Source organism: Oncorhynchus mykiss, chromosome 10 (genome assembly GCF_057628025.1).
Source record: "Oncorhynchus mykiss isolate SJ-2025 chromosome 10, ASM5762802v1, whole genome shotgun sequence".
Taxonomy (NCBI): Eukaryota; Metazoa; Chordata; class Actinopteri; order Salmoniformes; family Salmonidae; genus Oncorhynchus; species Oncorhynchus mykiss.
In genome coordinates this window covers 44,797,334-44,809,952 of record NC_143031.1, presented here as the reverse complement: position 1 = coordinate 44,809,952, position 12,619 = coordinate 44,797,334, and the positions used below count along the sequence as shown (strand labels likewise).

The 12,619-nt window shown below is 41.5% G+C and overlaps 1 protein-coding gene across 6 annotated transcripts; it reads right to left on the bottom strand.

The window, feature by feature from the left end:
• Window positions 1-2,185: 2,185 nt before the first annotated feature.
• On the bottom strand, window positions 2,186-10,828 carry LOC110534008 (histone acetyltransferase KAT5). 6 transcript variants are annotated; one of them, XR_016483730.1, is made up of 15 exons: window positions 10,756-10,828; window positions 10,582-10,648; window positions 10,121-10,189; window positions 9,691-9,953; window positions 7,416-7,484; window positions 6,846-7,028; window positions 6,654-6,734; window positions 5,833-5,898; window positions 5,383-5,578; window positions 5,094-5,183; window positions 4,856-4,996; window positions 4,604-4,697; window positions 3,623-3,782; window positions 3,442-3,523; window positions 2,186-3,332 (listed from the first exon to the last, which is right to left on the bottom strand). XR_016483730.1 is itself a non-coding variant. In XM_021618628.3 (15 exons), exons 1-15 carry the CDS (start codon window positions 10,777-10,779, stop codon window positions 3,198-3,200), a joined length of 1,773 nt encoding a protein of 590 aa, XP_021474303.2. In that variant the 5' UTR covers window positions 10,780-10,828; the 3' UTR covers window positions 2,186-3,197. The 6 variants fall into 6 exon arrangements, 4 of the variants coding, with proteins under 4 accessions (XP_021474303.2, XP_090042893.1, XP_021474304.2 ...); XM_021618628.3 differs by having other exon boundaries at window positions 5,330-5,578; XM_090186767.1 differs by having other exon boundaries at window positions 5,330-5,578; window positions 9,817-9,953; window positions 10,756-10,816.
• Between the last annotated feature and the right edge of the window lie 1,791 nt (window positions 10,829-12,619).

Sequence of the window (12,619 nt, the reverse complement as noted above, 5' to 3'; positions counted from 1 at the left end):
TTGTGTGACGCATGGTCTAGAAGTTGGGCATCATCAGTCATCATCACCATGTAAATACCTGAGCTCATTATGTACATTTTCTTGAATTTTTATTAAAGGTGCACCCACATTCTAATCTGCCCTGTCCTGTACATTGTGGTGGAATACTTCACTTTCCTCAAGTGAGTAAGCTTAGAAATGTTGCAACAAAACACTACAGTATGTTTATTTTACATTGTGATTTTCCCTGCATAGTCTATTCATTGCTGTCCTTGTCAACAACTTCCAACTGACAATCAAGAAACGGATAACGTCAAAAGATCCAAAAGCTATTCAGACCATGACAAACAATAGGGCAAGACAGATACTGGAGTAGATTTAGCTGAACATTACATTCTTTCTCTATTCTTTTCTACTTTAGAGGACATAAACTCAGCAAAAAAGGAAACGTCCCTATTTCAGGACCCTGTCTTTCAAAGATAATTCATAAAAATCCAAATAACTTCACAGATCTTCATTGCAAAAGGGTTTAAACACTGTTTCCCATGCTTGTTCAATGAACCATAAACAACTAATGAACATGCACCTGTGGAACGGTCGTTAACACACTAACAACTTACAGACGGTAGGCAATTAAGGTCACAGTTAAGAAAACTTAGGACACTAAAGAGGCCTTTCTACTTACTCTGAAAAACACAAAAAGAAAGATGCCCAGGGTCCCTGCTCATCTGCGTAAACTTGCCTTAGGCATGCTGCAAGGAGGCATGAGGACTGCAGATGTGACCAGGGCAATATATTGCAACGTCCGTACTGTGAGACGCCCAAGGGCTTGTAGGCCTGTTGTAAGGCAGGTCCTCACCAGACATTACAGGCAACAATGTTGCCTATGGGCACAAACCCACCGTCGTTGAACCAGACAGGACTGGCAAGAAGTGCTCTTCACTGACGAGTTGCGGTTTTGCCTCACCAGGGGTGATGGTCGGATTCGCGTTTATCGTAGAAGGAATGAGCATTACACTGAGGCCTGTACTCCGGAGCGGGATCGATTTGGAGGGTCCGTCATGGTCTGGGGCGGTGTGTCACAGCATCATCGGATTGAGCTTGTTGTCATTGCAGGCAATCTCAACGCTGTGAGTTACAGGTAAGACATCCTCCTCCCTCATGCAGTACCCTTCCTGCAGGCTCACCCTGATATGACCCTCCAGCATGACAATGCCACCAGCCATACTGCTTGTTTTGTGAGATTTCCTGCAAGACAGGAATGTCAGTGCTCTGCCATGGCCAGCGAAGAGCCTGGATCTCAATCCTATTGAGCACGCCTGGGACCTATTGGATCGGAGGGTGAGGGCTAGGGCCATTCCCCCCCAGAAATGTCCGGGAACTTGCAGATGCCTTGGTGGAAGAGTGGGGTAACATCTCACAGCAAGAACTGGCAAATCTGGTGCAGTCCATGAGGAGATGCACTGCAGTACTTAATGCAGCTGGTGGCCACACCAGATACTATTACTTTTGATTTTGACCCCTCCTTTGTTCAGGGACACAATATTCAATTTATGTTAGTCCCACGTCTGTGGAACTTGTTCTGTTTATGTCTCAGTTGTTGAATCTTATGTTTATACAAATATTTACGTGACGTTTGCTGAAAATAAACGCAGTCGACAGTGAGAGGACGTTTATTTTTTTTCTGAGCTTATATGAGGACGATATGCAGTCAATGAAGAAGTTAGGTTGGTCCTACAATTTCAAAAGGCTCCCACATAGCACGTGGGCGAGGCTAAATGCAACCAATAGGCATAAGACCGAACTGACTCCCCTTCACGTTACCTGCCTGTAAAGCTCCAGTAAACCACAGACGAGAGGAGTTCATTCTATGAAATTGAGTTCCTCAAATTTACCTAAAGTGACAAGTATGGAAAGAGGTAAGAGACTAAGCTTCTTTTCTTTGTATACAAAGACAGCAGAGCACACTAGACACATTTTACTTCCATATAAATGTACGTGTCTGCTGCCTAAGAATGTCTAAACAGCCCAGGAATAGATCTTTGATTCAGTTCCTAAACTATGTTGTTTTGACCTCCTTTTCAGTCAAATGAGGACATTCAGGGGAATGACATGGACAAAACTTTAAAAAACAACATATTTCTCCATGTGAGTGATGACAACTCAGTCAGATTTTATCATTTGAGAACTCATTAAAGCCATGAAACACAGTAAAAGTGTCCTGGTTTATTAGATGTGTAAAGCCATCTCTCTGTAAGGCTCTTATATCAAATCCCATCTGTTGGTCAGATTTATAGTCTTTTTCAATATATAGCCAAACATCTAATTCAACAATTTGATTCACCCATTCCTTAACTCTAAACCACTTACAAAGAGAAGATGACTCCATGTAGAATTTACACTTAAATATGAAGGGAAATAGAATAGCTGTCTAACCATTGAACACAATAACAAAGTATGAATCACTTGTTACAAATGAACACACACAAATGTACAGTAAATAGTCTCATTAAATTAAATGACACGCTATTGTGCCAAACGTGTTAGTTTACATTCCATTTTTTTTAAAGGACAAACAACTGTAGAGGTATCCAAATATACATTCTTGTAAGAGTTCAACATGGCTTATTTTCTGTACTGAGCATCCCCGCACATCTCTTTTAACATACAGAAATGCATCACACCTTAAAAATCCTTTATAAAACAGTATATCACAGTATATACAATTACTACTGGTCACAAGCAGTTAGGGGTTAGATCTGTAATTCTCATAGTGCGTTGGATCAATGAGACTGTGGATATGTGCAGTCATTATTCAAGATCACATCCAAAACAATAATAGTATTATGTGCTTATGTAGGTGAAAAATAACTAACTAATTACTGACTAGTCCAAGAGTGTTGAAAGCGGAGTAAAACAAATGCCAGGAAAGCAAAGAAACAGACGGTAGGAGTCATCTATCCAACATTAATAGATGACAATTCCTACTACTGAGACTAAGCAAATGGATCTACTGTTGCTAATGACAGAGAATCTGGTGAGGGCAATAGGAGGATGGACATGATTTAAAAAAATGATGCTGTATATAAACACAGTTCTTGTTCATTTTTAAATCTTGTATCCTCTCTGGGGAGACCTGCGTGGTGCTCTTCACCCGGAGTGCTTCAGGAAAGTATGCGGTAAGAGAGAAAGAGAGACCAGGAGAACCAGATAGGGTCCTACCACTTGCCCCTCTTGCTCCAGTCCTTGGGGGTGAAGTGAAGGCATTTGGAGTCAATGCGCAGGTGACGCTTCTGCATTGCCCTCTCATGCCCCTCCACTATGTCCTCCGAAAGAGTCAGGATATACTGGCCCTGAGAAGCCACAGGGAGAGAAGAGGTTCAAATATGCTGATCAAGATTGCCCTTTCATTTAAAAAAAAAAAAAAAGTGAAGTGCTGTTCCCTGCACTAGTATTCCTCACCTTATAGTAGTTAATTAGGTTAAGGTACTGAAGTGTAGATATGACATCCTCTTTCTTCACACTGGTGATCTCGCTGATGTCACTGGAAATACACAAGACACATGATATTAAGTTACAGAAATAACAGCAGATTGAGCTGTAAGAGAGAACAAGCTGGGAGAACAACAGGACAGAGGCGTACTTGATGGTGATCTGCGGCCGCTCCCCGTTGTCAGGCTTGAGGTCCATGAGTATCTCCAGGATGGTCTGGGACCAGTAGGAGCGGTAGGAGAGCAGCCCCAGGTCAGACAGAGGCTTCTCTGGTGTGCCCGTCTTCCCCTCTACCTTAGACAGCTCATAACCTGATGACCAAAAGACGAACACCTTCAGTTATGGCATACTGAATGGCCACATTTCAACACACTCCCACACAGGTAGAACACTGTGTAGACTGTTTGTACAGATTTAAAATGTTTATTTCACCTTTATTTAACCAGGTAGGCCAGTTGAGAACAAGTTCTCATTTACAACTGCGACCTGGCCAAGATAAAGCAAAGCAGTGCGACAAAAACAACACAGAGTTACACATAAACAAACGCAGTCAATAACACAAAAGAAAAGAAAAATAGAAAAATCTATGTACAGTGTGTGCAAATGTAGACGAGTAGGGAGGTAGGCAATAAATAGGCCCTAGAGGCAAAAATAATTAACATGTAGCATTAATACTGTAGTGATAGATATGCAGATGTTGATGTGCAAGTAGAGATTCTGGGGTGCAAAAGAACATGAGGGTGTAATAATATGGGGATGAGGTAGTTGGGTGTGCTATTACAGATTGGCTGTGTACAGGTACAGTGATCAGTAAGCTGATGCTTAAAGTTAGAGAGGGAGATATAAGTCTCCAGCTTCAGAGATTTTTGCAATTTGTTCCAGTCATTGGCAGCAGAGAACTGGAAGGAAAGGTGGCCAAAGGAAGTCTTGGCTTTGGGGATGACAAGTGCAATATACCTGCTGGAGTGCATTCTACGGGTGGTTGTTGCTATGGTGACCAGTGAGCTGAGATAAGGCGAGGCTTTACCTAGCAAAGACTTATAGATGACCTGGAGCCAGTGGGTTTGAACGCGCTAGATCCAAAATTAAAATCCACGTTTTAAAGTCAGTAACTTCTTTCTGGTTCACTTACTGAACTCAATGAGCAATTTGCCGTAGCCTCTCCGCTGGTAGGGAGGTAAGGTGAGGATACAGGCCACGTTGTAATCTTCCGTTGACTCTTTCTCCTGTGCACAGAAAAAAAAAAAAAAAGACTAAGTCGGCTACATTTTCAACATGTCTAAGGGTTTGGTTGTAATGTCAAGTATTACACAGTATTATTGCTGATCTTCATGAGCAACGGGTTTAACTGCAAGGTGCAGGTGATAAGAAGCCTTTCATGTACCTTGGAGAAGTAGCCCACTATGTGGAAGCCCTTGGAGTCGTACTCTGTCATGACGTAGAAGAGGAAGGGGTCTGTGTCATAGTACAGCGTCTTGTGGTCCAGGAAACACTTGGCCAGTAAACACAGGTTCTGAGAGTATGTCTGGCAAACATGGAAGAAACAATAGTTGTTAAGCGAGAAACTCATTACAGTGATGAGGTGTGACCAGGCAGCAGGGAGGATCATGGACATTACTCACTTTGTTTTTTCTGCCATCTATTTCAAAAAAGGAGATGGTGCCCTTGCGGTAGATCTCATTGCCAGGTGGATGCCGAAGATTACACTTGGTCTGAATGAGAGAGGAGGACAATAATATGTGACAACATGTTCTGCAGTTCAAACGCAATACCACGACTGCACAGCAACCCTCTCCCCTCTGGCTCTTGTATTGGTGTTACATACATTTCATTGAGATATTCCAATCTAGTATCTCACCAGATGCCTCTGCAGACACTTGAGGCTCTTGAGGTACTTCAAGCAGAACTCACAGAGGTAGAGAATAGGCAATGTGGTCAGTTCCTGTGGGTAGGGCGAGAAGTACCAGGGCTTCAGCCTGTGGCGGCCCAGTTCAATGCAGTCAATGTTCTTCATACGCGTGACAATGTCGTCATGGCTACGGTCCGACACCAGACTGCCAGTCATGCGAGGGGTGGAGGGGATGCCATCAGAGCTGTCCTGCGAGTCCTGATGCAAGATGGTAGGAAGGGAGCAGCGGAAAGGAAGAGAACGATATTATTACATTGTCTGATACATCGCTTAGAATCTTGTCAAAATAAAAGGGAACTAATAAAGATGAAATAACTGATTAAAAATATGGAGCATTCCTTACAAAGCTCTCACATGAGATACCAAAGGTCTGATTGAAGGCCATAACCTTTACAAGAATTCCATAAACAAAGAGACAGGCCAACAGGCAATGAGAAGGAAATGAGACGGACCTCTCCTGGCTGCAGATAGACATTGGCACATCGAGGGCTGTTGTTATACTGGAAAACCTTTATTATCTAGCAGAAAAACACAAGCGGACGAGGGCTTTTGGACACTGATTTAAAAGGGAAGGAAAATTATTATTGTTTATACTAATTTTATCAATGTGGGAAGATTCAGGAGTTAAAGGTCACCAGGGATATTTATGCATATATTATATTGACCTGTTCTTTATTTCCTTGTTAATTTGGGAGGGATATCTTAACATTAAAACAGAAAGGGGAAGGCAATAATTCACAATGGTCAATAATTCCAGAATTCACACATAATTATGTAAAATGCAGTTCCGCCTTCTCACACCATCACTAGCTACAATGCTGCAAGTAACATTGTTGAAAATGTGCTTGTGCTGATACCAACATTGAATTGACTCGGCTTGCTCAGATTACTGTCTAACTGAAAGCATATAACCATGAAAGGTAAACGTATAGGACCAGGAAAGTACGATCCTGTTAGTCAACGCTAATCTAGTATCCCGGCTCATACTAGTCTAGCATAGTAAGGGCCCTATCGCTAACTGGGTATTAGTGACATCCATAAGAAGTTTGTCCTGTATTAAAATCTGTTTTCTTTTTGACCTATTCAAGCTAAAAGGATGCTGACGTAATGTCTGAAAACAGAAGAATGACTTGTTTATGCCAGTATGTTGCTATAGTGTGTTACTCTACAAATGTGACTGATGGGAGCAGATACGGCGGTCTACAGTTGAAAGGAGGGCAAATAATGACTTGGTTAAAGAAGCAATTCCCATAATCCCTAAAGTGTTCCATACCTCATCGGTTCCCCCGCAGTTGGGAGGCTGCTTCCTCTTCCTGCCTGGCTGATTGGGCATGGGGCGACGGGCAGTACCATTCTGGGATCATTTGAAAAGGGGGGAGATAAGAAACCAAACACCAACAGAGTAATAGTGGGAGACTAGCAATTGATCATTACTGGAACGCAAAGTTATCAAATGTTGGTTTACCGTAGTGAGAGAGGTAAGCTGCTCATGGTCATCGCGGGCGTTGGATTTGAGGTTGAAGGTGTTGGTGTCCCTTACAGCAGGGTAAACAGATGCCTGGGAGGCTTCAGCCAAACCTGGCAAGGATGGCACGGGGGTTGCCGGGGACACTTGTGTTGCCAGGGACACAGACTCTGCTTTCCTCTTCTGTATGAGAGATGAGACATGGGCAGACATGAGAAAAAGCTCTGGAGCAACTGAAAATAATGAATATTTAAAGATTATGTTGATGGGATTTCAAATCCCAACCACACCACAGACATAACAGGTGTTCTAGCTATATTTTACATTACCAAACAGTCATATACTAGGTCCGGGACAAACCCCCGCACACAGTTATCAATATCACTTACTTAGAAATCATCTACTTTAAGATGTTTCTCCTTGATTTTAGAATTATACAACTGTAGGAGTTCTTACATAAATGTGTTTGTTGTCGTTACTATTCCAAGTGTAGCTATGAACCCATTCTGACTTTGTGGACCAAACAGGTCTTAATCATGGCTGTGTAGAATGGGTAAATTGATGCTGTACCGGCGTGGGGAGAGTTTTGCCTCTGGAAGGAGCTGTGGCAGTTTGAAGGTTGAGGTCTAGACTCTTCCTCTGAATTTGAACAGAAAGAAGGGGGATTAACTGACAGTCACACTCAAACAATGCGCTGTATTTTCACTTCAACTTATGTTATTCATTGAACATTGTAATAAAAGCCTAATCAATAACCCAGTCAAGATAGCATATACTTGAGTAGATCAAAACAAAAACATATGGTTTGCATAGAGACTGAGCATGATTTAAAAATAGAATGACCTAATAAAAAGGTCAAGACAATACAAACCTGTTTATGTTTCATAATAAACTTAGGCCGGACAAAGTTGAATTACTGTTCAACGGATGCCCCGCCTCACTTTTCTCCCCCCCCCCCCCCCAAAATAGAAAAATAATAAGCAAAGGAGGCACTGAGTTTGAAGGTAGGCCTTGAAATATATCCACAGGTACACCTCCAATTGACTCAAATTATGTCAATTAGCCTATCAGAAGCTTCTAAAGCCATGACATTCTTTTCTGGAATTTTCCAAGCTGTTTAAAGGCAGTCAACTTAGTGCATGTAAACTTCTGACCCACTGGAATTGTAATACAGTGAATTATAAGTGAAATAATCTGACTGTAAACAATTGTTGGAAAAATTACTTGTGTCATGCACAAAGTAGATGTCCTAACCGACTTGCCAAAACTATAGTTTGTTAACAAGAAATTTGTGGAGTGGTTGAAAACTAGTTTTAATGACTCCAACCTACGTGTATGTAAACTTCCGACTTCAACTGTATGCGGCACTTTGTTTATAATGCACTGTCCGCTCTCCCTTGAGGCTTTCCCAAGTTGATGCTGGCACCTGCAGGCAACGTGCAGATGTTTCATTTCTCTCTCATGACGGAAGTCAGCGCAAAGTCCTACTACTTATGTGTCCAGGTTAAACGTGGGACGTCCCTCATTATAAACAAACAGTCAATTAAATCCATGGTTATTGCATCATTTTCAGATCTATTGGAAGCGATTAATAGATGAAACAATGTAATTTAACCAATTGGCTGGCCAGAGATTAGGGCATTCATCAGCAAAGACGCAGTGCAAGCTGATAGTATTTTGGACAACCAAATTGAAGTCAAAATGTTCTATGAAATCGAAGTGTGTCAGCTGTATGGTGATTTGCAATTCATTACTTACATTTTACCGGTACTACCAGTAGTAGTAGGCCAACCGATAATATCACGACGGAATGCGTTTGAAGTGATGATGCACCGCCAAGAACAGCCTAGCATGTCCAGTAAAGTACATCGCCAGTGGCACGCACACAAATCAGCAGGTGGGGGCTTTTCGTGGCCACCAGACGAGACAATTGAAGGAGGATGCGGTGAGAAGTTACTGGGCTCAAATTTATTCACGCTTGATCTATATAGATTGATGCTTCCAATTGTGCATGTTATAAACAACATTTTCTTTGATGATGATGATATGTTATACTCTATAGCTAGATTTATGTATACATTTCCAATGCTACATTCATTTGGCAGACCTAACTTGATTGACCCTCTTTCTACAAGGCCTAGTCTATGAGAGGCCTAATCATATTTGTATGAATATTTTGATAACACCTATAGGCTATAGAGATGCATTCAGGTAATGAACTCATTATTATGCATCAACATTTTAATTTTATTACAATGATTTATTGTTAACCACTCTGGAATTTGTTAGACTACCACAATGTGGTAAAGTACTGTTATTAATTATCACCTTAATTTTTTTGTTTTGTTGCTTGCCCGCCACACTTTTCTGAGGGGAAAATCCATTAAACAGTGAATCAATTTTGTCTGGCCTTAGGCTAAAACATATGTAAATACATTTGTATATCATCCAACAGAAGAAATACAACACCCCTATTTTGACAATTCTGTCTCTCATCAGAGGCAAGACCAGAGAAACGTTATTTCACAGAAATCTTGAATTAAGCTACTGGAAGTAGCATTTCACAGATCTTTGAAATGATTCACGAAGCACAAATTGCAAGGTCTATCATTTCATCATGTTCATTGGTCTAATTTAACTAAAACATCATAGCTCCAAAAGACTGCAGACCAAATGGTGGTGATAAACAACTACTCTACAACCCAATTGTTAACAAAAACAGCGTTCCAACATCTCAGCATTAAGTATGAACCACGACTGCAGGAAAAGAACATTGGTTATAATGTAGATAGCAAGCAAACAGGGTACAATTGCCAGGAATGGGCTTAAGACACTACTACCAAACCTGAGCTTGTTGTTGCAACACTTGAAAGTCTGGTAGAGAAGTTTTGGTGGATATAGACTTCTGCTGGGCTTGCGGCTGTGGGGGCCTGCTGGGAGTATGTTGGGGGCCAGCTCCGGCCACTCTTACCACTTCGCTCTCCGGGGAGCTGGGCCGCGACCCCGGAAGCCCGTTCTTAGTGGGCGTTTTAGCTTCCTTCTTAGGGAACTGGAGCTTCTTCATGTCAAGCCTGTCCGGCGTAACCCACTCATCCAGACGCTTGTTGACTTTAAACAAGCAGAGGCACAAACACATATACACACACCTGAGTTGATCTCTAGTCAAATGTTTGCCAACTTGACATTTACCCATATCTGCTTCTTCTGTCAATATCACTGATGTAAATGTGAGTGTATAACTCCAACATTGCCATGATGAAGTATAGGCTACTCACAGTCAATATAGTGGACATAGTAGAGTTTTCTCCCAGGGATCTCTTTCACACTGAGAATTTCAGCCAAGGCTGCAAGGAAAACATCACACGACATGACAGATCTAGAAACCTATCCAATCTGTGGGTCTCTTCGCTATCTGAATTTATACATTGGCTACGAAGCTAGCTAGCAAAGTTTTTGTCTACAAAACACAACATCGTTACGTTAAATGTAACTAACTTCAGCATAGCTACAGAATTTAAATACTTATCTAGCTAACGTTAATGTTTTCGTAACTGATAGACAATTAGTAAACAATTGAAACCTCCATTAAACGTCACCAGTTCGTTTGTTTACTATGTGCCACGACCGTAACTAGCCGCCTGTGTTTTCAAACATTCAGTCATGCCAGTTGTTTTATTAAGCAGCTATTAACCTTTTCGCCAGTTACCCTAGTGGTAGCCAAGAGGACGATACTCACGCCACTCATCTTCGTTTTCCTGATTTTTTCGGAGAACAGGGAGCCTACAGCCCTCGACAACATCGACCTGTCGAAAGATAATATATTGAAAATATATATTCACGAAAGTTGAGGGAACACATCTGGATAAAAACGTTGTAGTTGTATAATGACTTGGGACTATCGAGTACCCACCGACGAATCCGCCATTTTGGTCATCTGCGAACGTACAATGTAGAAGCGCGCAAGTAGTTATGGGAAAATGGCCTGCTCAATGGTTATGGGTATGTTCGAGGGAGTCAATTGTTTACGCAGCATTGATGCGGGTAGTTTACTTCACTATCATTGGAAGACTACTAAAAGTACTGGCTACATGTACATAATCACAAGAACTATGTCCGCAGTCTTAAACTTAAACGAATAAATAAAGCAGTGAGTCCTTAACACAAATAGAAACCTTTCTTTTAGGCATTTAGGCAGTTTGCATAGTTAAATCAAAGTTTATTGGTCACATACACAGATTTGCAGATGTTATCGCAGGTGTAGCGAAATGCTTGTGTTTCTATCTCTAACAGTGCAGTAATAATTCTTAGCAATACGCACATAATCCAAAAAGTAAAAATAAAAAAATAAGAAATATCAGAACGAGCAATGTCAGATGTCAGAGTCCGGAATAATATATATTACAGACTCTGACATTGCTGGATGGAAGCGGGGTGAAAAGGCCGTGGCTTGGGTGGCTGAGGTCCTTGATGACCTTCTTGGCCTTCCTGTGATAGCAGGTGCTGTAGATGTCCTGGCAGGCAGTCAGTGTGCCCCCAATGATGAGTTGGGCAGACCGTACCACCCTCTGCAGTTGTGGATGGTAGAATTGCCATATCAGGCTGTGATACAGCCCGACAGGATGCTCTCAATGGAGCATCTGCAGAAGTTCGTAAGTGGGCTAATAATTCACTAACTAGCAAAGAATATTAACAAATGTGCACGTGGCTACATGCAGCCTTCGCTTTGATCTCAAAATAAGCTCGTAATAATCGCGCCCGCTCATGCTGTAAAACAGTCCAGTGAATGGCACAAATCCATATTGGGCAATGGTCTATTTGCATATAAGCCTACTGCAGCTCTGATTGGTCATAGCGCATTAGTCCGTGTAGAGTATAGGCCTGAGTTGCGCCTGTCAATGTAATAGAATCCTATTCCAATGCGCTGTGCTTACAACAAATTTTCTTGCATAGTTAGTTGTGCATACTAAGTCTTGCATAGTTGGTTTTGTTTCGGTATGTTGCATTGAAAGTGGCTAATATTGTGTTGATTCGATCACAGTTGCTACAGTAAAGGGAAACATTGATAGTGGGAAAACTCTAGAAAGCTGAGTGAAGTTCTTGTGATTCTCTGCGCAGGCTGATATTTATTTTGCATGGCAGTCCTGACATAAGCGCAGTTTAGAGGGAACATTGGTTGCAAAGTTGCTAATTAGCTCAAATGTTAAAGTTGTCCGTGATGATATTTGAACACACAACCTTTGGGTGGTAGACTGGTTAGGCTGGTCGACTAGCTGGATAAGCTGGTATTTTTAATAATTAGCTAAAATGCTAAAGTTGTCCGTGATGAGATTCAAACACGCAACCTTTGGGTTGGTAGACTTTCACGTAAGTAACCTTCTGTCTTAAGTAACAATACCAAACGTAGCATATCATACTCATTTGAATGTCCTGGATTTTCATTTACTTTGTTACATCTAGTCTATGAGGCCAGGCTGGGTGACTAACATGTGCTGGTTTTGCTGGTGACAAGCCTTCATTGTGTTTTAGACACTTTGATGCTTGTATGCTGGTGATGCTGCAGCGTACCAGCTTAAACTGGCCACCAGCAAAACCAGCATCAAAGTGTTTAACCTCTAAAAGTCTGAGCTGTAGAGGGAGGGGGGTATCCAAAAGGTAGGTTTCCAAAAATAATATTACTAAATTATTTGATGAAATATTGAATTTGGTATAGCCCATAGAAACGCATTGAGTAACACATACATAAATGCCAAAATAGACAGTAAAAAAATGTATCA